At 37.2% G+C, this 26029-nt stretch overlaps 3 protein-coding genes across 5 annotated transcripts; 1 reads left to right on the top strand and 2 right to left on the bottom strand.

Annotated features, from left to right (window-relative positions):
- The first annotated feature begins 1825 nt into the window (after positions 1-1825).
- LOC113768024 (calnexin homolog) lies at positions 1826-5651 on the top strand. Its single transcript, XM_027312239.1, has 6 exons — positions 1826-2120; positions 2232-2301; positions 3655-4781; positions 4869-4940; positions 5035-5148; positions 5258-5651. The coding sequence occupies exons 1-6, from the start codon at positions 2025-2027 to the stop codon at positions 5396-5398; spliced, it is 1620 nt and encodes a 539-aa protein (XP_027168040.1). The 5' UTR covers positions 1826-2024; the 3' UTR covers positions 5399-5651.
- Positions 5652-8173: 2522 nt separating this feature from the next.
- Positions 8174-15336, bottom strand: LOC113769601 (ribonuclease TUDOR 1). Its single transcript, XM_027314110.1, has 17 exons — positions 15134-15336; positions 13278-13443; positions 12814-12888; positions 12603-12716; positions 12408-12512; positions 11988-12194; positions 11669-11884; positions 11485-11592; positions 11096-11266; positions 10802-10999; positions 10368-10724; positions 10053-10283; positions 9781-9969; positions 9619-9696; positions 9337-9531; positions 8818-9195; positions 8174-8707 (listed from the first exon to the last, which is right to left on the bottom strand). The coding sequence occupies exons 2-17, from the start codon at positions 13425-13427 to the stop codon at positions 8519-8521; spliced, it is 2961 nt and encodes a 986-aa protein (XP_027169911.1). The 5' UTR covers positions 13428-13443; positions 15134-15336; the 3' UTR covers positions 8174-8518.
- Positions 15337-18810: 3474 nt separating this feature from the next.
- LOC113768613 (glutamyl-tRNA(Gln) amidotransferase subunit A) lies at positions 18811-24641 on the bottom strand. 3 transcript variants are annotated; one of them, XM_027313039.1, is made up of 13 exons: positions 24262-24641; positions 22923-22996; positions 22733-22841; positions 22428-22652; positions 22230-22312; positions 22053-22153; positions 21623-21746; positions 21385-21539; positions 21061-21197; positions 20802-20972; positions 20505-20729; positions 19386-19619; positions 18811-19089 (listed from the first exon to the last, which is right to left on the bottom strand). In XM_027313039.1, the coding sequence occupies exons 1-13, from the start codon at positions 24415-24417 to the stop codon at positions 18952-18954; spliced, it is 1932 nt and encodes a 643-aa protein (XP_027168840.1). In that variant the 5' UTR covers positions 24418-24641; the 3' UTR covers positions 18811-18951. The 3 variants fall into 3 exon arrangements, with proteins under 3 accessions (XP_027168840.1, XP_027168841.1, XP_027168842.1); XM_027313040.1 differs by lacking the exon at positions 22923-22996 and having other exon boundaries at positions 22733-22846; XM_027313041.1 differs by lacking the exon at positions 22923-22996 and having other exon boundaries at positions 22733-22846; positions 24289-24641.
- Between the last annotated feature and the right edge of the window lie 1388 nt (positions 24642-26029).

Raw genomic sequence — 26029 nt, 5'->3', positions numbered from 1 at the left:
CACTCAGTTGTGTCGTGTCGGATTGGCTAGGAATCATCAATTGCTGCGATAACTTTACAATTAAGAGAAAGTTTTCATAAATTCTTTCTCGTTAACACAGGGCCAAGATAGATATAGATATAGATATATATATATATATATATATAGGTTAAGTATGATCAAGTTGATAGGAAATGTTGACTCAGTCAATTTCATGTTGATAATTAGTCTCGATTAAGAAAATTCAATTTACAAGCATAGTTGTTGGATTAGTTGTGGTTGGATTCAACAATTCGTGCTTAATCATGTAAAAAGCTTTCTCAAGGCTTTTGTAAATCGTAATCATTCTATTCCTCTTTCAGGTGAAGCCGTGGAAAAGTTCCATCTTTATCAAATCAGTGGCGTGCTTCCATTCGTTAGAGAATAATAACTAAATAATCAAATGGACACCAGTACTAGTGACAGACAGGATAAAAAGCCCACCAGACTGCCCAGCATTTTTTTATGTTATCAAACAGATCCTCAGTACTCATGCTGCTTAAAATTTTTTTTTTTTTTTGTAACATGTCTAAGCAGATGATTCTAGATCAGCAAAGTGAGATGTTACAAATATAACCAATATTTTTTAGTAAAAGAACCTTATTATAATCTTAAAAAAGATATATCTAACTCCACCTATTACAAATTGAACCTTATAAAAGAGACTCGCCGAGTATTACAGACTCTCAAATTATATCAGCAAGAAATATACGCTAGAATGTTTTAATCATGGATGGGATTGTGGGTTTAAGGTGTTATTCGTTCATTCATTGTGACTTTCTATGAGGTCATATTACTTCTTTTTAATTATTGGGAAATTGGAATTTCTTCAGGAACGATTACAGGTGCTAGCGAGTCGAGCCGGTCGCAAGCTGTTCATGAGTGGCTCAAGTTCGAGCTACTTCTTCAATTATTACAAATCTCAAGTTGCGCGAGTTTGAGTTCTCTTGTAATATATTTCTTTTAGTTATAAAATGACCGCTATGTATTTATATTTACACAAAATTTGAGTTTTGTTAGAGTATTCAAACTCGATAAGGCTCAAGAAGAAAATCGAGTTTTATCAAGTCGAGTTTGAGTTTACATATTATCCTTATGAATCAAGTCAAGTTACAAGTTCTCTTACTCGATCGTGTAAAGCTGAAGCTCAAATAGCTTAGAAATTCAATGAATTTGAACTTGAGTACGAGCACTACTCAATCTCAACTCGACTTGTCACCAACCCTACATTTGTTGAATTTAATCCTTCCTTCTTTGGGTGACAAATCATACTTTTTTTTTTATTTTGTGGCTGAAAAGGGGAATTATACATTTCTTGAAGGAGTAAGTAGGAATGTTCTAGCCCCTCCTGGGCAGCTCGTCTGGCAACGCACGCCTCCTTAGGAGCGTTTGCCAGGGTTCGAGTCGTGCAGGGTTACCGTGCTTGAGGGGATGGGGCCTCTCCTCTCGGGCCGCTGGGGATTAGTCGGGCCGCCTTCGGGTCTTGACCCGGACACCCCAGTGTCGAAAAAAAAAAAAAAAAAAAGTAGGAATGTTCTGTTCTCACCAGAAAAGATCAAGTCAAGCAAGCTAAAAACAGTGGCCCTACACATTGGTCGGATCAACCCATTTCCAACGGTGGATCTAATTCCACTGCATCACGACTACTAATCTCGTCACTACTAATTACGTGTCATTTTTTCATTCGCCCACCTCACGTGGCTCCAAATATCATTGGCTGAAACCACTGAGCCTCCGTGCTTTCCACGATCTACGTATATATATTTAGATATAAACTAAAAATCTCCTAAATATCATTCTTTTTTTTTCCTAATTATCATTCGAAGCTCTCACTTTTGCTCTCTCTAGGCCAGGATACAGAGCTTCTGGAGACTTCTTCTCATCTCCTTCTCTTTATTTTTCTCTTCAACCCGTAATAATCGATCGGCTCGGCATTAATTTCGAATTTCGTTATTGAGTTCTTTTCTTTTTCCTGAGAATTTTTTTTGGAAATTTGGTGGTAAATAATGGAAAGAATGAAGCGAAAACCTAATCTGCGGTATTTGCTGCTGATGCTTGTTGTCGGATGCTTTTTCTCGCAGCTCAAGGCGTCGTCTAATTCTGTAAGTGTTGAATATGTGAATGTATGATTGAGTTTTTTGAGGTTCTAGCATTGGATCTGGTTTGGAAGTATGAATTTTTCTGTGTAACAGCTTTCTTGTTTATTTTTTCAGGAATTTTACGAGTCGTTTGAGGAGGCAATCGAGGGGAGATGGGTTGTTTCTGAGAAGGAGGATTATAAAGGTAAAATTTTCTTTATTGGATCTGTTTTTGAATTTCTCGGTTTTAATTTCAAAGTTTATTTGTCATTCAGCTGTTTGATTTCAGTAAATATAGTTTGTGCAGTCTTGTTTTTTGCAATTTTTTTTTTCCGAATTTGTATGATTTGAATCTTTTGAGGTGGATGGAAGTGCCTGATGTTTAACTTGAGATAGTGCTATTAGATGTTGAATTTGTATGTTATTCTGTTTGTACATGTTTAGTAGACCATGAGCCGTGGGCTTGGCTGGCATGATCACTTTGTTAGGATTAATCATTACTGGATCTTTGACTTCTTAAAGAGCTAACTTTTAATTGTTTTGAGTGAAATTGAGATTACGTGCAGCTGTTTTTATAGTCCACTTACCTGCAATTGTGTTGTACTATTAAAAATATTTTTTATGCTGAACTTTAATGGATTTGAGTTGCATTTTTAGCACTTTTTAGTAGGATTATTTGCCGACTGTGTGCAGATTTATGCCCTTGGATACTAGTGTAATAGTGCATTCAAAGATTCTAAAGATATTGTCATTAAAGCTCCACAAAAATGAAAATTGACATTGCAACACATGATAACTTGTGGCATGTCGTGGCTTAATGGTTTTAAGTTTATCCAACATTGGCACAGCTCTTTATACGAATTACACACACTAGAAATCATTCCAGAAAAATGGAACCTTGTTTTTCTGTTTGTTTTGGTTTGGGGGAGGGCGGAAGAAGCAACCTTTATTCTCTATGGTTCTGGGTTTAGATAGATAAAAATTTAATTGTTCCTTCAAATTTTAATCTGAATTAAACTTGATGTGAATTTGACTAGTCTGATCCCTGAAAGCTGCTCACAAATTTGCATGGACTAGCATTGGTTTGTTAGTCATAGCTGTATAGAAACCAAGCTAGGAAGATTTAGTGAGTCCTGAGCATCTATCCAAGGCATAACTGCTGGCTTGAAAATTTGTACTGTAGTAATCAAGAATACAATACTTTATGCTTACCCATGAAGTTTAAATTTATGGGCCTATGCTCGTTTTGATGTATACATGTATTTATTGAGAACAGTGTGAAAACAATTGTCTGCCTGTCCCAACACAAGTTGCTTGTCTCATTGAAGCCAGGCGTGTTTTGTTATTTGTTGTTTCCTGTTCTGATATAAATTGTTTGTCTCATTGGAAGCAAGGCATAGTATGTTCTCTGCAGTGTAGTAGTTTATCTAATTAATTCTGTTGCTAGTAGTTATAGAAGCCTTACAAAGTGGCATTGGCATTAGCTCTTTGGACAATGTTGTTAGGTAGCTCTCCTATTTTATACTTGCTCTTAACTGATGAGTTTTTGGCTGCGTAGGTGTATGGAAACGTGAGAAGAGTGAGGGACATGATGATTATGGGCTTCTTGTCAGTGAGAAGGCGAGGAAGTATGCTATCGTAAAGGAGCTGGATGAGCCTGCTGATCTTAAGGATGGAACTGTTGTCCTCCAGTATGAAGTTCGCCTTCAGGAAGGATTGGAATGTGGTGGTGCCTATCTTAAGTACCTTCGACCCCAGGATGCTGGGTGGATGTCCAAGGAATTTGATAATGAATCTCCATACTCCATTATGTTTGGACCTGATAAATGTGGAGCCACGAACAAGGTTCATTTCATCTTGAAGCATAAGAACCCCAAGACTGGAGAGTTCATTGAGCACCATCTTAAGTTTCCACCCTCTGTTCCTTCTGACAAATTAACTCATATCTACACTGCCATTTTGAAACCTGACAATGAGTTGCGGATCTTGATTGATGGAGAGGAGAAGAAGAAGGCAGACTTTCTCTCAGCTGAAGATTTTGAACCACCACTTATCCCTTCCAAGACAATTCCTGATCCAGATGATAAGAAGCCTGAGGACTGGGATGAGAGGGCCAAGATTCCAGACCCTGATGCCACAAAGCCAGATGACTGGGATGAGGATGCACCACTTGAAATTGTGGATGAGGATGCTGTAAAGCCTGAAGGGTGGTTGGATGATGAGCCTGAGGAGATTGATGATCCTGAGGCAACAAAACCAGAAGACTGGGATGATGAAGAGGATGGTGAGTGGGAGGCTCCCAAAATTGACAACCCCAAGTGTGCTGAAGCCCCTGGTTGTGGTGAGTGGAAGAAACCAATGAAGAGGAATCCTGCTTATAAGGGAAAATGGCATGCACCAATGATTGATAATCCCAATTACAAGGGTATTTGGAAGCCACAGGAAATACCAAATCCAAGCTACTTTGAGCTTGATAGGCCTGATTTTGAGCCTATTGCTGCTATCGGCATTGAGCTTTGGACAATGCAAGATGGTATCTTGTTTGATAACATTCTGATAGCAAGTGATGAAAAGGTTGCAGAATCATACCGAACAACTACTTGGAAGCCAAAGTTTGAGGTAGAGAAAGAAAAACAGAAGGCTGAAGAAGCAGCTGCAGATACAGGTGCTCTTAAAGGCTTCCAGGTAACTTATTGTACTGCCTGTTTGTTCATTATTTTCTGTATATGCATTGCTGCTTGCCTCTCATATCAGTGTTTGAATAATTTACAGAAGACAGTCTTTGATCTCCTCTACAAGGTTGCAGACCTCCCTTTCTTGGGCGAACACAAGCTCAAAGTCTTGGTGAGTCATGGGCTCATGTTATGTGCTGTTTTATAATTCTTTGAATTTGGATTCCGTGTGTGGCTAAAGCATATATGCGTTTATATTGTTGCAGGATCTTCTTGAAAAAGCTGAGAAACAGCCAAACCTCACAATTGGTGTTATCATCTCAATCATAGTTGTTATCTTCACACTTCTATTGAAGATCATCTTTGGCGGGAAGAAGCCTGTGAGTCTTGGGCAATTCTTTTATTCATTTCATTCTCTTGATAGTAAAAAGTCTCAGCTTATTGGAGCCTTTCTGTAGCTCATCATATGTTGAATTGCTTTATCTGCAGGCTAGAGCTAGGGAGGAGCCAGAGAAGACTGAAGAGCCAGCTCCTGAATCTTCAAGTAATCAAGAAACCACTGAAGAGAAGGAAGAGCCAAATGAGGATGCAGGTGCTGCACCACGTAGGAGGATCAGGCGTGATAACTGAGAACTGTGTCGGATGCTCCAGGGGGCAGACTAAACACTTTTTTGGCTTAGATATTTGGGTTTAGTTCTTTTGCAGTTCTGGAATTTTCACTCATCGGAATCTTGAGTTTTTCCCTAGGATTATTTTGACCGTCAATGTATGACTATGTATATGAGACTATTGGATTGGGATCAGCAGGTTGCTTTCCTACGTAGAGAGGTCATGAATTTTCACATTATTAAGTTTTTTAATTGTTGACGTATTTTGGCAGATCCACCACTGAGTTCCGTCGAGTCTCAATGATATCCGGATTTGCCTATGTTGATTAGCCCATTCCCTCGTTGGAATTGGAGTTGGAATTGGAACTGAAACAAGCTATGCATTTGATAGCTTCAGTTGCCGCTGTGCCAGAGGGCGATGTTGCGCAACTAATAGGATCCTTATGGTGGTTAGTAACTGTCACAAGTTGCTAAGCTCTGTACGAGTCATTTGGTTCGAACTGCCAATCTTTAAATATCTCAGTAACAGTAATGATTTTAACTAACATTAACATGGGATAACTTAAAAAAAAAAAAAAAAGAACTCAAACAATTGTCGTTATAGATATATTAAAATTATCTGCAAAAATGAAGACGATGGTTATTTACCAACATTCGTCACTAAAAATAACACAATATTAGATCAAATAATTGGCTAGCTCAAAGAACAAATTACTGGTTTTCAATGAAATCGCTACTTCGTATAAAAACATGTATACAACTGTATTGTGTAGAACTTGGCAAAGTCTTGCATTCAACTCCATCAAGAAAAATATTCGACTTTTCAAATTAGAAAACCCGTTCGTAAACTAATAGGCTTCAAAGCTTTGGACTTTTTTTTTTTTCCATCTTGCAGCATGTCTTCATTGATTACTTCCATGGCAGATCTATGCGTAATAGATAGAGCAGTGAGTAGTTATTTCGAAATTGGGGGAATGGTGAATAGGAATTTGAAGAATTTTCTTCTTTACTTTTTGTGCTTTGCGCAAGCACAACATATCCAAATGTATGAAGTCTGAATTTCTTTGGCTGCGATAAGAAAAATCCCTACCTGGGTTTTGGAGGGTGGTTGCAGCAGCACGTTAGGAAAGAATGGCTGTATAGTCAATGGTATATAATACTATTTAGGAGACAATAGTCAATGGATAGAAAAGAATGGCTGTATGATTCTTCTTGCTTTTATTTGATATAAAATGGTAAATATTAAACCTTGTCAGCTATGCTCATTAGTTATTCAGTTGACAAATTTTTAATTGGTTGCTGAACAACTTATAAATTATGCAATGATCATAGTAAAACTTGTTGGGCTATGCAATTACATGCATTACCATATAGATGTTTACTTTCAGGAAAATTTGAGTTGTGATAGTCATTACCATAAATATTATAAGTTTGCTCTCAGGCAGACCTCTTGGATTGTGATAGTTTTAATTTCATGCTCTTCTTTTGCCATGATCAATTCTTCAATGCAATAAATGGACATTGCCATCTATCAATTTCTTTTGTTTACGTCTGATGACTGTCATCCAGTGATGTTTAACATTTATACTATCATTCCAACTCAGTACTCATTACCGATTATCTGGTACGAATTGAAGATTTTGATATTCTTGCCAGCCTCGTGGCCAACCTTGTGGCATCTGGAAGACACGAAATCTTTCCTTTTTTTATTTTTTTTATTTTTTTTTGTTTTGGGTATAACAACACAATTACGTATGATGCAGTTAAGAAAACTTTCGTCAAATGCGCTGGTAATCCTGCTCTGCAAAACACAAGCCAAATGCCTGTACACTCTTCTTTTCTTTTTCTGTTATCAAAATAAAACCAGCTGCCCGAGCATCCGGTTTTGCTTTTCCGTGGGTAGGCGTTGACTTTTTCTAAAATAGAACAGTAGTAAAAAACTTGGAGTCGTCCTACTGTGCCGCAGAAACCAAAGAGGAGAGATAAATGCAGGACATATTACAGCCTTAGAAGATTTACTAACAGTTATTTGGTCGGAGTAGATGAAAGTAACTATAAAATATAACTGATCAGTGAAAATACATGCTTTCATCTCAAGTCTAGACTATCAGCGGGTGATTTAATATTTAGACGCTATCGGTAAAGATATTGCGCCATTCTTCCTAAAACAACCGAAACTCGCCGTAATATAGCACGGCGTACCACCGCAATTCCAGGTGCATCAGCCTTTTTAATGGATCTCTCCTTTCATCTCTACTCTTACGATGAGGAACACGATTTTTCGGGGAAGCAGTTGAGAAGGGTTAATCAAACTCGAATAGAAATTAACAGAGAAAACTGCTCCTAATCAGAGTAGAAAAAGCCCATAGCCAAGTAGCTGAAGAAGGTTCAGCTTAGCTGCAATTCACCTTTGAGTTCGGTGAAAGAGAGCCACTTTGCATAACATGGGTTCCACGCTACAGCTACAAGAACAAGATAAACACTTCCAAACCCTCAAGTTTACGAATAACTCTCTTCCAGTTCCCCAGGAAGAATGGGGGAATATTTGAAAGAGGGCATTGTGGAGATCATCCCATCCAACATATACATCTTTAAGCAATTACCTCGACTTTCTAAGTTTGTAACCCCACCAATCCAGCCTGTACTAAACTTGTATCCTTGACCTGCAACCTGCCCCCTGAACTGATAACTCAAATTACAGGCAATTGTTTCGGACATCCACATGCCATTACAGCATGGCATGTTGACACAATTTTGACACTTCTTTTTCAAGGTAACAAATTATAATAGAAAAATATGTGAAATTCAAAAAATTGATGTATGCCAATATTTATGTCCAATATTAACTTGACAATCTCTGCTACACTTATAAGGAGAAGAACGCGATCTGCTGGAGTTCGCCTTATTGAGAGTGTATAAGTTAAAAAAAAAATGGGAAAAATTAAAAAATAAAAAAAAAGGAAAACAAAATTTGTCCCCTCTCCTCCCCAACAACATTTTCACGCTAAAACCGGTTACAAAATTGAAAGATGAAAGCTACTTTAACAGCTGATGTTTTTGTATTTTTATAGCACTTCATGCCTGTAACTTGTAGCTGGCACAATAGTCCTTCTAGATTGACTCAGGCTACAAAACTGGTTTCTTACCGCTTGCCTGCGGCTTTCCTGATTGGAGGACCGGTGTCCTCATCATCGGACTGAATATCTCCATACTCCCACATCCCAAGTCGTTTCTCCCGTGCCTCGGTCTGGTACTTTTCCAATTCATCCAAGGCCTGTTGTCTGTCTTTTGGTTCCCATCTTCTCCTTTTCTCCAACCTAGCAAGCCCTTCCTGGAAAAATTTTTCAATGGAATCAGAACCTCATTACCATTTTTGATAAACCATAAATAAAGAAGGGGTGTACCGGTTAGCAAATGGAAATAAAGCATAATCATTCAAACCTGTAACATGATGGCATTTATGCTGGTGTCACTTTCTGTATCAACCAAGGTAACCATAAGGATATTTCCGGTTCCTTGTCCTTTAACTTTTCCGCCAGAAAGGTCTCGGTCCTCAATCACGGCCTTGAATTCTTTGGGAGCACTTAGCAAGTGTTCACTCAGGCGCACAGCTGCTTCTTGCCCGTAATCCTCCTCCAGGCTTGGGACCTTCAAGTATGCAAGCGAGCATAGCTGGGCAAGGCCAGGTGCAGAGGATACAGAAGGATCAACGGGTCGCAGTTGACTATAAGGAACAACTTCTTGGTTTCCGTAATCAATATAGAAAACTTCGAACTTGTCACTAGGGGATGCAACAGGACCTCGAGGAGCACTTACAATCTTCACAACATTCAATTAGAGAACATTAAGAAAACAAGTAGGTAGAAGTATAATTTGACAGAAGTTGAACATAGTTGAGAGAAATTCAACACAAAAAAAAAAGAGAAAAAAACAGCGAGTCAGCCATAATCGTGAACTCACTAAAGCACGGTTCCAGGAGTTATCTGCACTAAACTGAGCAAGAACAAGATCACCCTTCTTGGGATTAAAGGCACCAATAAGAGGAGCATCTTGAAAATTCAAAGCAGCAAGTTGTTTCTGAATAGATGCTACTTTCTGATCAGCAACTGACTGAACATAAAATTTACCGCCTTCAAGAACTTCAGTCACAGTCACCTGAAATACATGAAGCAAATAGATAATAAAACTCTTTCAAGAAATAACATATGACCAAACTATTGTTCATCTAGTGCGACCAGCTACCTTGAACTCTTCTTTCTGTCTTCTTTCGGAAGTCGGATTGTTAGAAACCTCCTCTCCTTCAACAAAATTCTCCCATATCTGCATGCAATGTGTATCAGAAATATGATAACAGGACTAATCCCAGTTATCAGAAATATGTTTCAGAGAGTTCTCACGATTCACCTTCAATTTTTGCCTTTTTGCAGATTGCTCAGCCTGCACAAGGAGATGGGAATCTGGGATACGGTCGGTCCCAAAGGAAGTTTGAAGCCTTGCCAAGCCAGCTTCCAAAAGGGTTACAGCCATGTTGGTTTTTGACTCCCACAATGATCCCAGGAAGGTCCCGGTTCTATCAACAGTTTCCACTTCAATCTGAGTGAAAAAAGGAAGAGTTAGATAACGAGGAATCATATTACAGGCAGCTAAACACTCTGATGAAGGAACAACTGCCCTACCTCAACATCCCTCTGCATTATCTTCCGCCTCATCAGTGCAATGGCTTCATCTGAATAAGGCTCATCACGACCTGGGCATCTGACTCCAGAAAAGGAGAATGCAATGCTGCATGTTTCTTTAGGTATTAGCAGTTTAAACCGATGACCACTCAGGACATACTCCACCACAGCAGGCATCCTCCTATTCCTTTGCAAAAATGGCAAGAAGTCTCTGGCTTTCTTTGCTGAAGCCTAAGAAATTAAAAGGAAAAATACCGGATCAGCAACACGAGTCTGTCAAAACTAGACAACTGTATGAAGTTTAATGAAACTAACCGTTAGCAGGTCTGTAATGTGCATGGTGGGAGGATCCTTGGCAGAATGGATACCCTTCTTTCCAGCAATAGCACGAGATTCAGCAGAGAGAAGGGCATCATAATAATTTGATCTTTCCTCGAAATCCCGATGTCTGATAACAGATGCAAAGCCCCGAGAAACTAAAAGCTCAGCAACGTTCACCCCAGCCTGCTGACCGCCAGCAGATGTAGCAGGTGGAGCATCTTCCCCATCCTTAACTGGAGACACCAGGAAAACTGAGCCAAAGTCCATCACCCTTGAATCTGCACCAGGAGCTGGAGCTACAGGTCCCTCTGCCAAGCTCACCTTCCTGGAATACTCCATTGAAACATGTACCTGAGATGATACAAGATCTTTCAAGCTCCACATCTTATCGTCTCAGGATATTTAGGGCCAAAAAGGTTGTTACATACCTGACGGCCAAGAAGGCGGGTTCTAAGAAATTCCTTGGCTTCCCTGGCATAGGGAGCGGGTTTCTCATCCCTACGAGGATTCCCTATTTTCGGACACCTGATACTAGAGAGATTGACTCGTCGCTCAGCTGATGGATCTCCATATGGCACGGAATCATCAGCTACAACAATGCAATCCCCACTGACAACCTCAATTACCTGAAAGGCAGATACGAAGATAAGCGAACTCCAACACTAATAGTACGAGCCAAGCAAAGCAAAATTGCAGATGATTATGAATCAACCAATACTTACTTTTCCTGTGAAATTCTGGTCATGGATTGCCTTTGAATTTGTGGCGGGGGGAACATAATTTGTCCAATATCTCAAGCGGCCCTTCTTTGCCTGAAGTTCTGCATTCTTCAACTTCCGCTTGGCATCATCCTCCAATAAGCTTGCACTCCACTCAACATATTTGCCTAAACCCTATACCATAATAGACGTAACAAGGGAAAGGACAATTAGAATCACTCAATGAGGACTGATAAAATTAGAAAATCTAAAGGAAAATAAACTTTAAAGATGACGTCGAAACAACTAAAGCAAGCAATTAACACAAGAAAAAAAAAATCATCTGGACTACATCTTGCAGAAGTTCATATACTCAAGCAAATGGCAATACAACTGAAGCTTTTATACCATACATGTTCAACAAGCTCCAATGCCAGGTCCTTTGCTGAATCACCATCTTGATAATATACTGAGCCTATCAAATTGCTAAATTTGTCAACACCCTCCAAGACAATCCTAACCTGAAAGTCATGAGATTAGAATTGATACAACAACTCAAGAAGCATGAGAATGAATTATAACTGTCCAAATACTCACATCTCTATTCAGCACACGAATTTCAGTGAAGTGTTTAGCTTCTCTCCCAAATGCATCAGGCGCAACTTCAGTGATAGATGCTGAAGACGCTGCAAGTCTCTGGGCTGATGTTAGGGGTGCACGAGGCTCAGCAGAAGAATCACCATTTTGTTCATCAGAGGCACTCTCACTTTCCACAACGGCTTCTGCTGTAGCTCTTCTTCCCATAGATGGTGCCTGGTTTCGAAAGGGCAATAAAAATCAGATCACATGGAACTGGTAATTTCATAGCCAAAAAAAAAAAAAAAAGAACTTCACCACAGAAGTTTAAAGCTCAAACCTGAATGCCGGCAACAAATACTTGAACAAATCGAAAATCTGGAAGCAAATAAACACGAAGTGTGCTTCCATCACGAATCTGCTCCACAATGGCTTCCATTGGCCTCCCCTTATTTGCAGAAAGGAGTCCCATTGCATCTAGGTTACTGGGATCACCAATAGCAGAGGGAGGCAAATTCCTGATAGATGCCTCAGCGGCACCTGGTACCTGAAACCACCAATGCAATGAATGCGTTGGCAAACAGTTCTATAAGCTTTTTGACAAATATTGTTGTACAACAAGATGACAACATCCGCCTAATCCGAGAACAAGAGCATCAACAATGCAATCCTAATATCAGGTACTTTTTGACATAAGATAGAGCAGTTAGATGTGTATCTCAGGTATATGGGAATGCGTATTAAAGTTTCTGACTCTCACCTTGCTCCAACGACCAAGACCCTGCTGCTTGGCTTGTTCTTCAAGATGCTGTAACTCAGCCAAGAAGGGACTAGCTTCTGCTTTTTGTTGTCCCTGCTCCCTAACCTGCAGCAACCACTTCAGATTAATGCTTAATAACTCAAAAGCTACAAATTGTAAAACATGTTCACAAGGAAACAAATATTCAAGCTCAACCTTTGCCCAGCCTTCGGAGACTACAAGCAACGCTACATTCTTATCTCCAAGAAAAACAGAGCCAAATTCTCGGCCTATGGATGGTACTGTGTAATCCACTCGGAACGTGACTTCCTGCAAGAAAATAAATCATGGTATTAATAAAATTCTCATCTTTTAAAAGGAAAGGAAATATCACATGCAGAAACCAGAAAGATCAGTCTTTTAGCACCTTCCCAATGCAAAGCTTTCTCAGATACTCTCTGCTGGCCCATGCAAATGGCTCATCGACACTACCTCTACGGGCCTAGAAGAAGAGAAAAGTTAATCAACAGAAAAGCAGAATCTAGTATTCATCAACCCAAAGGCCTCAAACAGAATAGCACACAGATTATATAAGAGCATAGCTAATGGGGGGAAAAAGGCAAATCCCAAGTCCAGAAACATAACAGGACTTGAAGCACAAATTTTCTAAGAAATCAGTAAAAATATGAGCTCAAGGCTGATCAGTCTAAAAAATTCAGCTAAAAAATCCAGGTCTATCTTTAAATCTTGATATGGTGAGAAGTTATTCAAGCTTATCAAAAGATCAGGAAAGGCCCAGAGAGAGAGCGAGAGAGAGAGAGAACGACAACAAAGAATACCATAGTTTACACTACACAAAAGAATTCAATATCTCTGTCTGAGAAAGAATACCAATTTTGGAGCAATCAAAGATGACAAAGTGATCGTCTTTTCAGGAGGTATTTCAGCCTTGGTGCTCCCAACTATCACCAGACTGTCTCCTGATGGAACAGCTTTCACTTTTCCTCTCAGCCAACCTGTTGCTCCAGCTGTTGACGCCATCTCAACAGCTAAATTGCTGCAAAAACATAAACCTGGTCAGCAGCCTATTAAATCACCATCCTTTAAAAAATTAATGCACTTATATAACTTCAGTACTTTATCAGAAAAGACCTCCACCAAGATTCACCTCCCAATTGTAGGCACTATATATCTCAAGTAATTTAAAGCCACTTCGTGCTTATTATAGGCACTATGTATCTGGATATCTCATTCAATCCATTTTCAAAACGGACAAAAATGATAGTATCCACCAAATGGACCAATGATTTTAATTTTTTGAACCCCAATGCTCTCATGCAAGCAGCAGTCACCACAACAGAGCAAAAGGTGAAGATGAAAATGTCTATGTCAAACAAAAATGTCTTATCAGTTAAAGCAAATAACTCCACATTCATATACAACCATGTACAAAGGACAGATATAAGACTAGGATGTCACAGGCTAATTAACAGATGGCACAATTGCATTAATTTTGCCCAACAAATTGAACGAAACATAGCAGTAGCAACCATACATCTGGAGAGCTACAATTCGAATCTTTCACTAAAAAAATCAGCCGGTAGTGCAATAATTTAGCAAAACAACATCTTTTGATTAAACTTTGCACCAAATGTTTTTTAACAACTTAGCAAATCTAACCATTCGATTTGACTTTTAACCAACAGTAACAGAAAGAACAATAGTTATCAAAAAGAGAACTAGATACCATTATTCCAACAGCATACTCCAAATTTATATGCAATGGAAGTTATTAAGTGCAATCATATAGAAAAATCCGTTGAAAATAACTAAAACATTATAACCACAAAAATAATATCTTTGCAACCAAAGAACCAAGTTGAAATTGTGACATTGAGATTTCAGATACAATACTATATAAATGAAGTGCCTTTGATTCATCATAAAATCAATGACAGTTATTAAAAATATGCATTCATGTTAACTCCATAAGATAAAATCCAAATCTTCATTGAGGGAAACATATTGAAGACATAATTCCAACAATAATCACATTGGATGCATAATTCCGACAACAAACGAATCTTTTGCAGCAAAAGTTATCAAAATTAACAATCATTAGAAACAAATCCTTGCAAGGAAAGTACAAAATCAGTCATTCACTATCTCCATAAACAAACATCTGCCAAAATAGAAACTTGAGATCAAATAAAACAAAATCTCACAACTTCAGAAACAAACCATGAATTTATCCACAAAATTATACCACATCATATAGACAATTTTATTAGAAAATAAAAATTACCTCCCTGACAGAACCAAAAATCTATACTTTCAACAAAGCTCAAAAGATTTAAAAATTTTTATTCATACATAAAACTACTTTTCGTTCAGGGATCATGCACCATCAGATTGAGAAATAAAATTAAATCACACAGATAGTAACTTGCATTAGATTTGGCAAAAACGGGAAGAAGAAAAAAAATCAAACCAGAGTATCTACACATGCATTTTACAAGTTTAAGCATATTTCACTATGTAATAATCATTATTTCTTACATGAACAGAAAAAGATCCGCAATTTACACATCAACGATCAGCTGAATTAAACCTTAAGCCACAAACATAAAAAAAATCAATAAAAAACAAAAGCAGCTCAATTCACTCCGCAAACACGCATGCAAGCATATATAAGCATATATACATTAACGAAAACTCATACATAGACAGAGATCTGAGACTTTTACCTCAATGATCAGTGTGAAATCAATCGATCGGAAGCGGAGGAGCGAGAGGAAAAGATTAAATCGATCCGGTTGAAGTTGTTCTAGAAACTCATGGAGATTGACCTTCGGATCGATAAATTCAAATTCCCAAGGATGGAGGACAGACTTTGGCCGGAGAAAGAGAGTAGAGAGCGAGAATTGAGATGCAGCGGTCGGACGGCGGATCGGAGAATATACATGTATGAAATAGGAATGGATATATATATAGTGTGAGAGAGAGAGAGAGATGGGGACAGTGAAAGAGATATAGAGAGTGAAGGAGGGTAAGATTCGGATTTCACCTCCATTTTGGGTAAATTTACTCAAAATGCCATGAGGGAGTTCGTGTAGGAGTGCAATACACTACTGTTAGCAAGAAGTACATAAAATCTATCAAAAGTTTGTACTGCTACTCCAGTCAGAATTTCGGATCACCGTGTTCAGAAAATTGCTTTCGTGGTCCTTCATATTTGGAAGGTTCTTCTTTTCCGGACTTTTATAATTGAAATACAGCAATTTGGTCCTGACATTTTTTTTGGGGCTAAGTTGGCCTTGAGCATTATAGTTTTGGTTTTCTCTCTATGTTGTTGATGGCTTATATGTTGATTTGCTGAAACAAAGTTTGAAACTCAAAGTTCAATTGTAAACTATTTAATGAGTACTTATCAAGTAGTCAAAGGTATTTTCAAGTAGATTACACTTGAAAAACTAGTTTTATATAAATATTCAAATGAATTGGGGTTTGAACTCAATTTTTTCAAGCTTGAATCTAGACAAGGGATGTGAATGAGTTTTTTCAAATGATATGATAGAAAGAAATATTATGAGAATGTCTCATAAACCCAATCTATTGATTTCTTCTAATAGATTAAAGGATTAAAAACAAAAAAGTTTCTGTGGTATATATAATATATAGAAAAATTCTCAATAGTTTTAAAACATACAAAACAACAACTCATGTTTTGAACTAAATTGAAAACTTAACAGAATCCAGTAAACTTAACGGTAAACTTAACGGAATCCGACAAGTTTAAAGGCCGAGATCGTCATTCTCGTTAAATTCAACGAATTCTGTTAGTTTACGATTTAGTTCAAAACATGAGGTGTCATTTTGTATATTTTGAAATCACGATAGGCTTTTCTATATATTAGATATACCACATGGGACTTTTTGTTTTTAACCCTAGATTAAATAAAAACCTTATATTTCCATCATTGAAATATTAGTTGTATATTTTTCCATTCAAAACAATAGGGAATGAACTTAAAGGCTTTTTTAAGGAATCTTGGCACGGGGCTTTGAAGTCTTAATCATAGTTTAGAAAGATGAAGAAATTTAATTTGGTGAGATTTAATAACCCATTACCATAGACAATTTAAATCACATGATCAATTCGACTTAAGGTCTCATAGTAAGATAAGTTATTTATTTTTATAGTACAAAAAAGTTAGGGCAATTATATATTAGTAATAGGCAAGTTCTATGAGATATATATCAATTGAATGAATGTTGAAAATCGATATAATATATAAGATTGCGATGACATCTTCATTTGGTGGCCAAAAGAATTTAGCTTTTAAACCCAAAAAAAAAAACCAAAACTATGGTGCATGTAATTTTAGGATAAATATATAATCAATCGCTTCCATCCAATTTGAAGTAATTAGATAGGATACATAATTCTTTTATGTCAGAATCCATTGAATTCGATCAAAAAAGACATATTTATTGAAATCTTTCAAATTTTATGACTTCACTTTATGAAAAAAGCATATGATTTAACTCTCAAATTATGTACATATATGACATGACCGCCATAGTTTCTTTTGCATGACAAAAATAATTAACTATGTATGGCAATAAAATTACTATGTTTTAAATATCCAGACTAAATACTTATATTTTAAAGATGTGAGGGACTATTCAAGAAATTTTCCATTTTCAATATGAGGGGGCACTTTTTGTTAGTTGTAGATTAATTGCTTTTCTGATTTCAGTTGAGGAGGTGTTCAACACAAAGAAGGAGGTGGCCACTGGCCCGCTTTATGACGACAATGAAGAGACACGTCAGACGGCGGACCAAATAGAAAACTCGCATGTGGATTTTTCTCCGTTACTTTTGCCATGTCATCACCACGCTGGTTGGCGCGTCGGTGGTACTTACGAGGTAATGAGCTCTTTGCAATTTGAATCTACTTGCGGTTAAAATCTGTTATGCTTCTTTTTCTGGGACGGTACTTTGTTGATGCGAGTGGAATGAGCTGACCAGCTGAGTTCGTTCGTTGTTTGGATAAATTGGATGACCGTCGAAATTGGACTTACCCCGGAGATTTTTGCTCTAAGTGTTTACATCTCGCTAGGATGTCTTATATTCAAACAAATCCCTAGAAATCTTTCATTTAAATTGTCATCTTTTTTTCTTTTTGTGGGATGAGAATTAGGGTTATACACTAGAACTAGAAAGTAGAACCCACCTCAATTTTGTTCCATAAAAAAGGTTAAGCTTATGGAATTATTTGGGGTTAGATTAAAATGGTCATGCCGATGATAAACAACCCAAAAGTAATTTGTTATTGCCCAGGCATTCCTTACATTTCATGAAATTACTGATCCTTTTCTTCTGTAACCTATATGGTCAAAGCATTACTTCTCGAAAAGAAATTAGAAGCATTACATATTGAAAAGAAATTAGAGATAGCAAAATTCACAGGCACTGTTTGATAATTTAATCTCACAAAGCTTAATGAATTCAAATATTAGCATGTTCAAAGCTTTTGACGACAAAAAATAAAACAATTGAATTAATTAAGTGATATTGAAATTTACAGACAAGACTTTCTCAAAAAAAAAAAAAAAATTAATAAATGATACGTTATTCACTTATCATTTAATATGATATACATTCAAATATATCAAATTTAGTATTTAATACTAATTCCGTAACTTAAAAATTTCATATTTCAAACTTTCGTTTCAAATTTCAATTTTATCAATCGCACCACCCTAAACGTTATCTTTAATAGTATTAACTTTCCTCGCTGAACTAACCTTCACAACCAAACTACTCAATTAATGTCGATCACTTGCAGTAAAATTCACCTTTAATTCTCTATTTCATTGTCACTACATTGACATGGTTTTTGAACATGGTCAACAAGATTTTGTTAGTTTTACGGATTTAAAACATGTCCCAAGCAAGTCATTTTTCTTTTAAATTTCACGTCATGAAACAAAAATTCCATTCCAACATCCACTTCTTCCGCTCCCACATTTCCTCCCTGCCAACTGCCATCGGAAAAAAAGAGACAATAACCATTAAAGGACCAAATATTGAATTCCCAAGGTTCTGAGTAACTCCCCCAGTTCGATTTCTACTAGATTATCTTACAAGGATGCCCATCATGACGACAGGTATGTTCGACTTCGACCACCCAGTTAAGAAGCATCCTAAAATGCATTTGACCAGGCACCCTCTAATAACCTCACATGGTAATGTTGCGCAATTCCAACTTATTCAACTCAAGCACAGGACCCTTTATTTATTTAATTAATCGGGGGCAATAAACTGGACCATAAATGTTGAAATGGGGAACGTCGGGATGCTTTAGCCAATTTAAACAATTCTCAAAATAAATTAAGAATTTAAGCAATTCTCAAAAAAAAAAAAGGGAATTTCTTTAGGTCAAACAAAAATACATATGGTAGCTTATATAAAATTCTGATGGTGCAGTCATATTGACCATCATGCATCACAAGTTATATAGACTATAATAAGAAGAGGGGTACCGGATCAATAGCTTCAACCGCGTAATTGCCGTGGAGGTATTTGTTTAATGGGTGGATTAGGAACCGAGTCATTAGGTCCAAGGTCATCAATAGGAGGACGCTGTTTGTGATGATCAGTTACTGACTGGTAAGCCATTGCCAATGCGAGAGCCTGCAAAATATGTACTATTATATATTGTACGAGAACATGAGCTGCTCCTAATCAAGGTCAATCCTGTGCAAGAACCAGTGTAAAGGTGAACAGGCATAATATTCATCGCATGATATCAAAGTTCTTCCGACTTCTAGGAAGCAAAAGATCAGTTTTTGCAAAGATTCTTGCATAAAACTCTCAAGTGTATTAGATGATATCTCATCCTATTTGAACCAAATAGTAACTCTGCCACACAAATGATGAAAGAAATTGTACTTATTTCAGCCTAAAGGATTATGGGTCAGATTACTTACAATATGGTCGTGCGCTGGCGGAGCATAAATACCGGTGGTGATTGTAGTTCTCCTTCGGGTGTCTGCTGTTGGTGGATCGGATATCTTCTTAAATCCTGCAGGAACAACAATAACAGGTATACCTACAAGGTTGCCCACACACACTCTTTCCCAATCTGTGGCATTTCCAACAAATGCATCAACTCTGAAACTTTCTTTAACTTCCCGTATAAGTTTCCCCCGCGCTCTTTGTGCCTGCGAATGACCATCAAAGTTTTTAACCGCTCCACAATCATTATCAACAGTGCTGGGTCTTGATTTGTAAGCTATTTTTAATCTTCAAAGCATATGGCAAGGACTAAGAGTCCAGAAATGCCGTCGAGTAGTCAATCTAAGAAGTTCGATTGTGTGTACTAAATTGAAGCCACTGAAATTTGGCATCAGTGATTAGAAACAGGAGAAGCGGATCCTATAAGCATTCTAAAAAAGCAAACAAAGTCCAAGACCTGTTAGAAAGTACTGAATATATGATTTGACGCTAGGAACATGAAAACTCAGATATTGTGCATGAGTACAGGAGATAAACCGAAAAATTTACATATCTTTATAAAAGAAGATACAAGAAAGGATTCAGTGGACTAAAGAGATCAAACCCTGTTTGGCTCAGTTGCTCAAAGTCAAATGCCTAAACAGCCTTAGATTTTCATAATATTGGCCAATGCCGGAGTAATAAATAATAAAGTTTATCCACATCTATTCTTCCCCAGCCCAATTAAAAAGATCAGAACAACTCTGAACTCTGTTAATCAAAATTTCAACCAATAACCAATCAAATCATCATGATAGATGCCATCGAGCCAATTAAACTAGAAGTCTAACAGTTATGCATATTTTAAGGTGTCCTGCATTAAGAATATCCATCTCCTCCAGATCCAATGATATAGGCATTTTACACTATATTACACAAACCACATTAAGTGGCCGTGATGGCACATTAACTTTTAATAGTTGTGCTTCCCAACTCAGAAAAAGAAAAAGGAAAGAACAGAAGTACCCAATAAGAAGAAGCTACCTTTTATGTAGATTTTCCCATAATTGTTCATTTTTCAGTTTTGATGAATCACTTAACAGATGACATACCTGCACATAGTCTACTGCAGGTATAACACGTGCTCGTTGAAGTTCAAGAGGCCACTGATCCTGAGCTTCATATTGATCATCCAAGTTAGCACGCTGCCATTCATCGAAGTGGGCCAACATGTCAACGTCCATTGTAAAATTCAAGATGCCTTGTGCAGATTCAACAGTGTAATTCAGCTTAAAGGGGACCATGTTCACCCCCTTTGATTTAAGCACATCAACAACCTGTAATTGACACCCAAGGATCAGAAATAGGATTACGAAACTTAATTCAGGTAAAGGACATATTTTGCTCACTTCCATCTCAGCATCCTCCAGATATCCAACAGTTAGCTTTGTTATGTCCACTGTAAATGGATCCACCAATGGAATATCCTGGGATGAAAGATCTTCCGGATCCTTTCCTCGTATCATATCCAGAATGATTGTGCAGTCTGCTGCACTTCTGCAGAAAGGGCCTAATTTATCCTGTCAAAGAAAGAGACCTTAATTCTGAAACTCATAGAAAATGGAAAGAAAAAGAAAAAATAAAACTGTATAGCAAGCAAACTACTACCAAGCTCTCAGATATGCTCATAACACCAGTTCGACCAACAGTTCCAAATGTGGGACGCAGTGCAGTCACCCCACAACGAGCAGCAGGGTAAGTTATGGAACCAGATGTTTCTGAACCAATAGCGAATGGAACCATACCTATATGTAAAGGAAAGAGAATGTCCAAGTTGAACGTGTGAAGCTCCAACTAGTTATGGAAAGTGCTCGCTAATGACAGAAATACACCTCACCACATGAACACATTTTTCACCCAAAGAGAACAATGTTATGCTGGTATAATACAAGAAATCAGTGCCATAAAGAGCACCATAATCCAGGAAGATACCTGCAGAGGTGCAAGCAGCTGGTCCAGCAGATGAACCAGTGGAGTATTCCTCAATATTCCAAGGATTCCTTGTCCTGCCTCCAAACCAGATATCATCGTACGCCAGTGACCCTGAAACGAGTTTTGCAACAAGAACTCCCCCAGCAGACCTCAGCCTGTATCATCCAGAATTATCCTTTATCAATACAATGTCAAAGAGTACTAGTTGTAGCATCTGCAATATTCTAGTACCAGGTACCTTTTATACACCCAAGCTTCAATATCAAGAACTTGATCTTTAAAAGTCTTTGAGCCCCAAGTCGTCCTGTAATGCGGGACTGCAATGATGTCCTTTAATCCATATGGAATCCCATGTAGAGGACCTATGCAAGTCAATATTTTCACATGATATTAGCTATAATGTGGTTTGGAAGCAAATTCCAGAATAGAACAAATAAGAAAATTGGAAACACGTGCAGATGACAAATAAAAACAACTGCTGCTCACTTAACTGTTTTCTAAGGTTTCTAACTAAATAAAAAGTATGGAAGCATGATGGCGATTATGTTTTTGAACTAGCCCTATACTTTAAGATCTTTGTATTCACAGGCATCTGTTAAGATTTGCCAGTCCATGGAAATATATATCACTGCAAATCCAGTGTGGAATTAGAAACAATGGATAATTACCAAGGTATTTGCCTTTCACAAGTAAATGATCGGCCTCTTTTGCCTGCTTGTATGCTAATTCCTCAGTGATAGTGACTACTGAGTCAAGGACAGGACCATACCTGCCACAACAGCACCAGTAAAGAGTCTTCTAAATACTAACAGATGATACTAAAACACCAGAAAGATTGGTGATACCTTTTCAATCTCCTTATAAAGATCCCCGTTAGCTCCTCTGACGTAATTTGTTTTGTTTTAATGAGTTGCCCCAATTCAAGGACCTGAGGCATCCATAAATTATATTTGAAAATGGAGCAATTAGTCACACAATATATGGAACTGAATGCATGATCATATGCATCATGCTTTAAAACTATATGGATATTATGGACCTACACTCATGAAGGCAATATCTTCATCACTTTTTGGCCTCCTTACACCTTCAAGAGAAGGATGACTGAACCTCTTGGTCGCCTGCTGTAAACTTTCATTTGTCCGTGCAGGGTTGAAAACCAAATAAGATGGATAATGCAATCCTCCATTTTCAGAAGCCACTAACTTTCGATTGGTTTTGATAATTGGAACATTAAACTCTTTTGCTGCCTTTTCAATATCCCGTACCTTGAGAAAACCAGCACTTGCATATAAGAAACACCAAATGAACATCAAAATATACAATTTGTTAAACGTCAGCAAAATACCTTATTATCACTAAAGAAGCTAGCATCAAGTATCTTGAACAGACTTTGGAGCTCAGAATCATGTTTAATCTTTTTCAAGCATTCACTACTGTGAACATCCAATTTCCTGCTGTCCTGGTCAAGTATTCTCAAGAACATCAACACAATAAAATAATTAACTTAACATCATCCTAGCTTCCAAATGCACTACCTGCACATACAGGTCGAGGATTGACCCCAGACTCCCTGATATACAATTTCCCAGATTTTTTTATATGAGCTCACCTGTTTTGCAAATGTTAGTGGTGCATGTTCGGATTTTTTCAAGGATCAAATGACAGTAAGAGTAATGAGATATACCCCAAAATAAGTGTCTAAACTTTTAACAATATAAACTCTATAAGTTGGTTTCAAAATTTTCACACACTAGATTTACCGACTTGAAAGAACCTTGCCGAAAACATATCTCCACATTTTAATGATACTCCCAAATATGCATAGATAGATGCTAATGCATCAAGCTGGACTTAGCGCCAACAGCTGGCAGAATAAAGATTCCTTATTAACTTTAGTAACAGGAGAGCAATTATGTGACCTCAAGCTAATGGTTTCAAGTCTCTCGAAAAATGACGGATACCGTTTGATGATCAATGTGGCCCGAGATCCACTGTGAAACAGTTCTATGTTGAAAGAAAGGAATCATATAATTTAAGATATGTTATTCAGTGTTCCAAAAAAAAAAAAGGAGTGAGCGAAGAAATTGTGATGAGACTGTAGTGACAGAGGAACGAACTCTAGCAGGAATAGCATCTATCTGAGTAGAACCTCAACTAAAGCAAATGTGAAGTTTAACCAATCAACCACTGAAGCAAATATGAAGTCCCTAGCCTCAGTAATTATAAAGAGCAAAAGTACAGAACTCAGAAATGTCTGGTCTGTAGCTTTCTTTCATTGTAGTCTAATAACAAGTAAAGCCTCATTGTACATCTTCTGTTTAATCCATCAATTAACTTCCAAAGCTTCATTCAACAGCAAACGCTACTATTATTCAACATTTAGAACAAGGTTTTTAACCAAAAATATAAGCCATATACTAAATTTTGAGCGCAGTACGTTTTTTTTTTGGGATATGTTCACACTTCATATCAGACTCAAGTGAAAAGGAAGATACATGGTGGCTTTCCAATGAAAACAATTACTCAAGTATCAAAGCCAGCAATTAGAAGAAGTCAGAACTACTAATGACTTCTTCCACACACCCAGAAATAGACAATCGAGGGGAAACTTGTCATTAAAAGACAAAGAAAAAAGAAAAAAGAAAAAAGGAAGAAGAAGAAGAATCTCTTATTTTTACTACACTAGAACATCTGTTGCAGGAAAAACTCAGATGCAGTGCAGCAACGATGTAGAGTCATACTGCACAATAAACCATACACATTTTCTAAAGAAGCTGCTTCTTGGGTCCCCTTTAGGCCTTTATGATGATTCATTCACTTATAATATGAAAATAAGAACCGGAAGAGAGACAGAAATTGAAGTTCAAGTAGTACCATATTGGTAGAGTTGGCGGCAAGTACCCGGCGATGGTCGTCTTGGATGAAGCGGTGCAAGCTACATTCTTGGCTGCTGTACCCGTTAAGGAGTAGGACACAAACTGCAGAAAACTCCAGCAGACGTGTCCATCCCAGAAGCCTTGTACGACACATGGTGGACTACTAATTTTACCACGTTATCCAACGAGTGAAGAGTTCAGGTCCCGCCTCGTCTTTGGCCTCTGCAATTAATCAGTCACAGTCTGCTAATTTGTACTCTGATTTTGTAGTTTGGAGCTCAAATCTTGCTCGAATTCCAGCACTTTTTCGTACTCTGAAAGTCAAGATTAGACTGATTAGACCGGCGGAAGTTTTGGCTTCGTTTGGGAGCGGAGGATTTGGACAGAAAAGAAAGGGAAAGAAGAGAAAATCATTTGTTAGTTTTTAGTAGAAAAGAAAAAAAGGGAAATGGAAGGATTTAAGAGGATGAATGGTAGATAAAATTTTTCCTTCTAAATTGGAGAGAAATTGAGAGAAAGTTGGAGGAAACTTATGAAAGTTTTTTAAAATACTTATTTTATCCTTAAAAATGTCTTAAATAAATATTTAATGACATTGATATCCAAAATCATTTCATTAATTCTCAAAATTCCCAAACAACATAACAACCCCTTCTCTTCTCTTCTCTTCTCTTCTCTTCTCTTCTCTTCTCTTCTCTCATTACTTAAGTTTTCCCTTCTTCTCTTTTCTATCCTAAACTCCCAAACTTAGCAAGGGAATTTGTACATTAGGTCCGCCAGTTTCATGTCTTATCTTACTATAGGATAAGCATAGTACAGAGAAAGTTTCTTCAGTTTCTTGCTTCTTTCCCATTTGATAATATGATATTTCTCAACTTTTACTTCAGCAAATGTATCCATTTATATTTTACTGTAATAGCATAAGCAATCTCTAACATATGATCAATCTTTGCCTATTAGAAATATAATAACAATAATATCTAAACAATGGTAGTGTTTTTCTTTTGGGTCCTATGGAAAATCTATCTTGACACTTGAGTAATGCTAGTAGCTTTCCTTGACCTTTTTCAGCAAATAAAACTTCACTCTCTCATAAGCAACCATTTATAATATTCAGGTCTAAACTCTAAAAGTGGATACAAAGCATACACTTTGAGAACATAGAAATTCTATTTTTTTTTTTTTGGTCAAAAAGAGACTCCAATCTTGATAAGGGAGGAAGGGAAAAAGACAGAATTTAAAAGTAAAATAGAAAATTTCATGAGATCAATAATGTCTCTACGAACTAAGGCCCCATTTGACAAGAGAGTTTTTTGAGTATTTGTCTAAAATTTTACTGTAACTTACTATAAAAGTTTTTAAAATTTTGTTGAAGTGTGTGTTTTTTTTTTTTGAATATTTTGAAATGTATAACTTAAAAATTTAAAAAAAAGTTTTGAGGTTAATGTAATTAAAGTTTTTAAAAAACTTATAATAGACAAACTTGACAAAAAATTTGTCCGTGAAACAAGGCCTAAGTTAGATTACTTGAACATCAACTTCTAACTTACAATTAACTGCCTTATTTTAAAAAAAAATTTTATTAGCTGCATCATGAGACAAGTTGGGGGAAATGGTATTTGCATTTCTCAATTAACCTCTAGAAGACTAGAACCCCTTTTGTTAAATGAATTGGATGAAGTGGCTAAAACAGAAGTTGGGCCATTCTCCAAAGGGAAGAGAGAGTTTAAAAAAAAAAAAAAACTATCGTAACGTGCACAAGTCGC

Source organism: Coffea eugenioides, chromosome 4 (assembly GCF_003713205.1).
Source record: "Coffea eugenioides isolate CCC68of chromosome 4, Ceug_1.0, whole genome shotgun sequence".
NCBI classification, from domain to species: Eukaryota; Viridiplantae; Streptophyta; class Magnoliopsida; order Gentianales; family Rubiaceae; genus Coffea; species Coffea eugenioides.
The sequence above is the reverse complement of the archived record's forward strand: the minus strand, read 5'-3'. Positions and strand labels throughout refer to the sequence as shown.

Coding starts and splice junctions, on each gene's coding strand:
- LOC113768024 (XM_027312239.1), top strand. CDS start 2,025: ATGGAAAGAATGAAGCGAAAACCTAATCTGCGGTATTTGCTGCTGATG. Junction 2,121..2,231: donor TCAAGGCGTCGTCTAATTCT/GTAAGTGTTGAA, acceptor TTATTTTTTCAG/GAATTTTACGAGTCGTTTGA. Junction 2,302..3,654: donor TGAGAAGGAGGATTATAAAG/GTAAAATTTTCT, acceptor TTGGCTGCGTAG/GTGTATGGAAACGTGAGAAG.
- LOC113769601 (XM_027314110.1), bottom strand. CDS start 13,427: ATGGCGTCAACAGCTGGAGCAACAGGTTGGCTGAGAGGAAAAGTGAAA. Junction 10,725..10,801: donor CCCGCCTTCTTGGCCGTCAG/GTATGTAACAAC, acceptor GTATCATCTCAG/GTACATGTTTCAATGGAGTA. Junction 9,697..9,780: donor CAAAAAGGCAAAAATTGAAG/GTGAATCGTGAG, acceptor CATTGCATGCAG/ATATGGGAGAATTTTGTTGA.
- LOC113768613 (XM_027313039.1), bottom strand. CDS start 24,417: ATGTGTCGTACAAGGCTTCTGGGATGGACACGTCTGCTGGAGTTTTCT. Junction 22,842..22,922: donor TCCTCGACCTGTATGTGCAG/GTAGTGCATTTG, acceptor TGACCAGGACAG/CAGGAAATTGGATGTTCACA. Junction 21,198..21,384: donor AGCTGCTTGCACCTCTGCAG/GTATCTTCCTGG, acceptor CTTTACATATAG/GTATGGTTCCATTCGCTATT.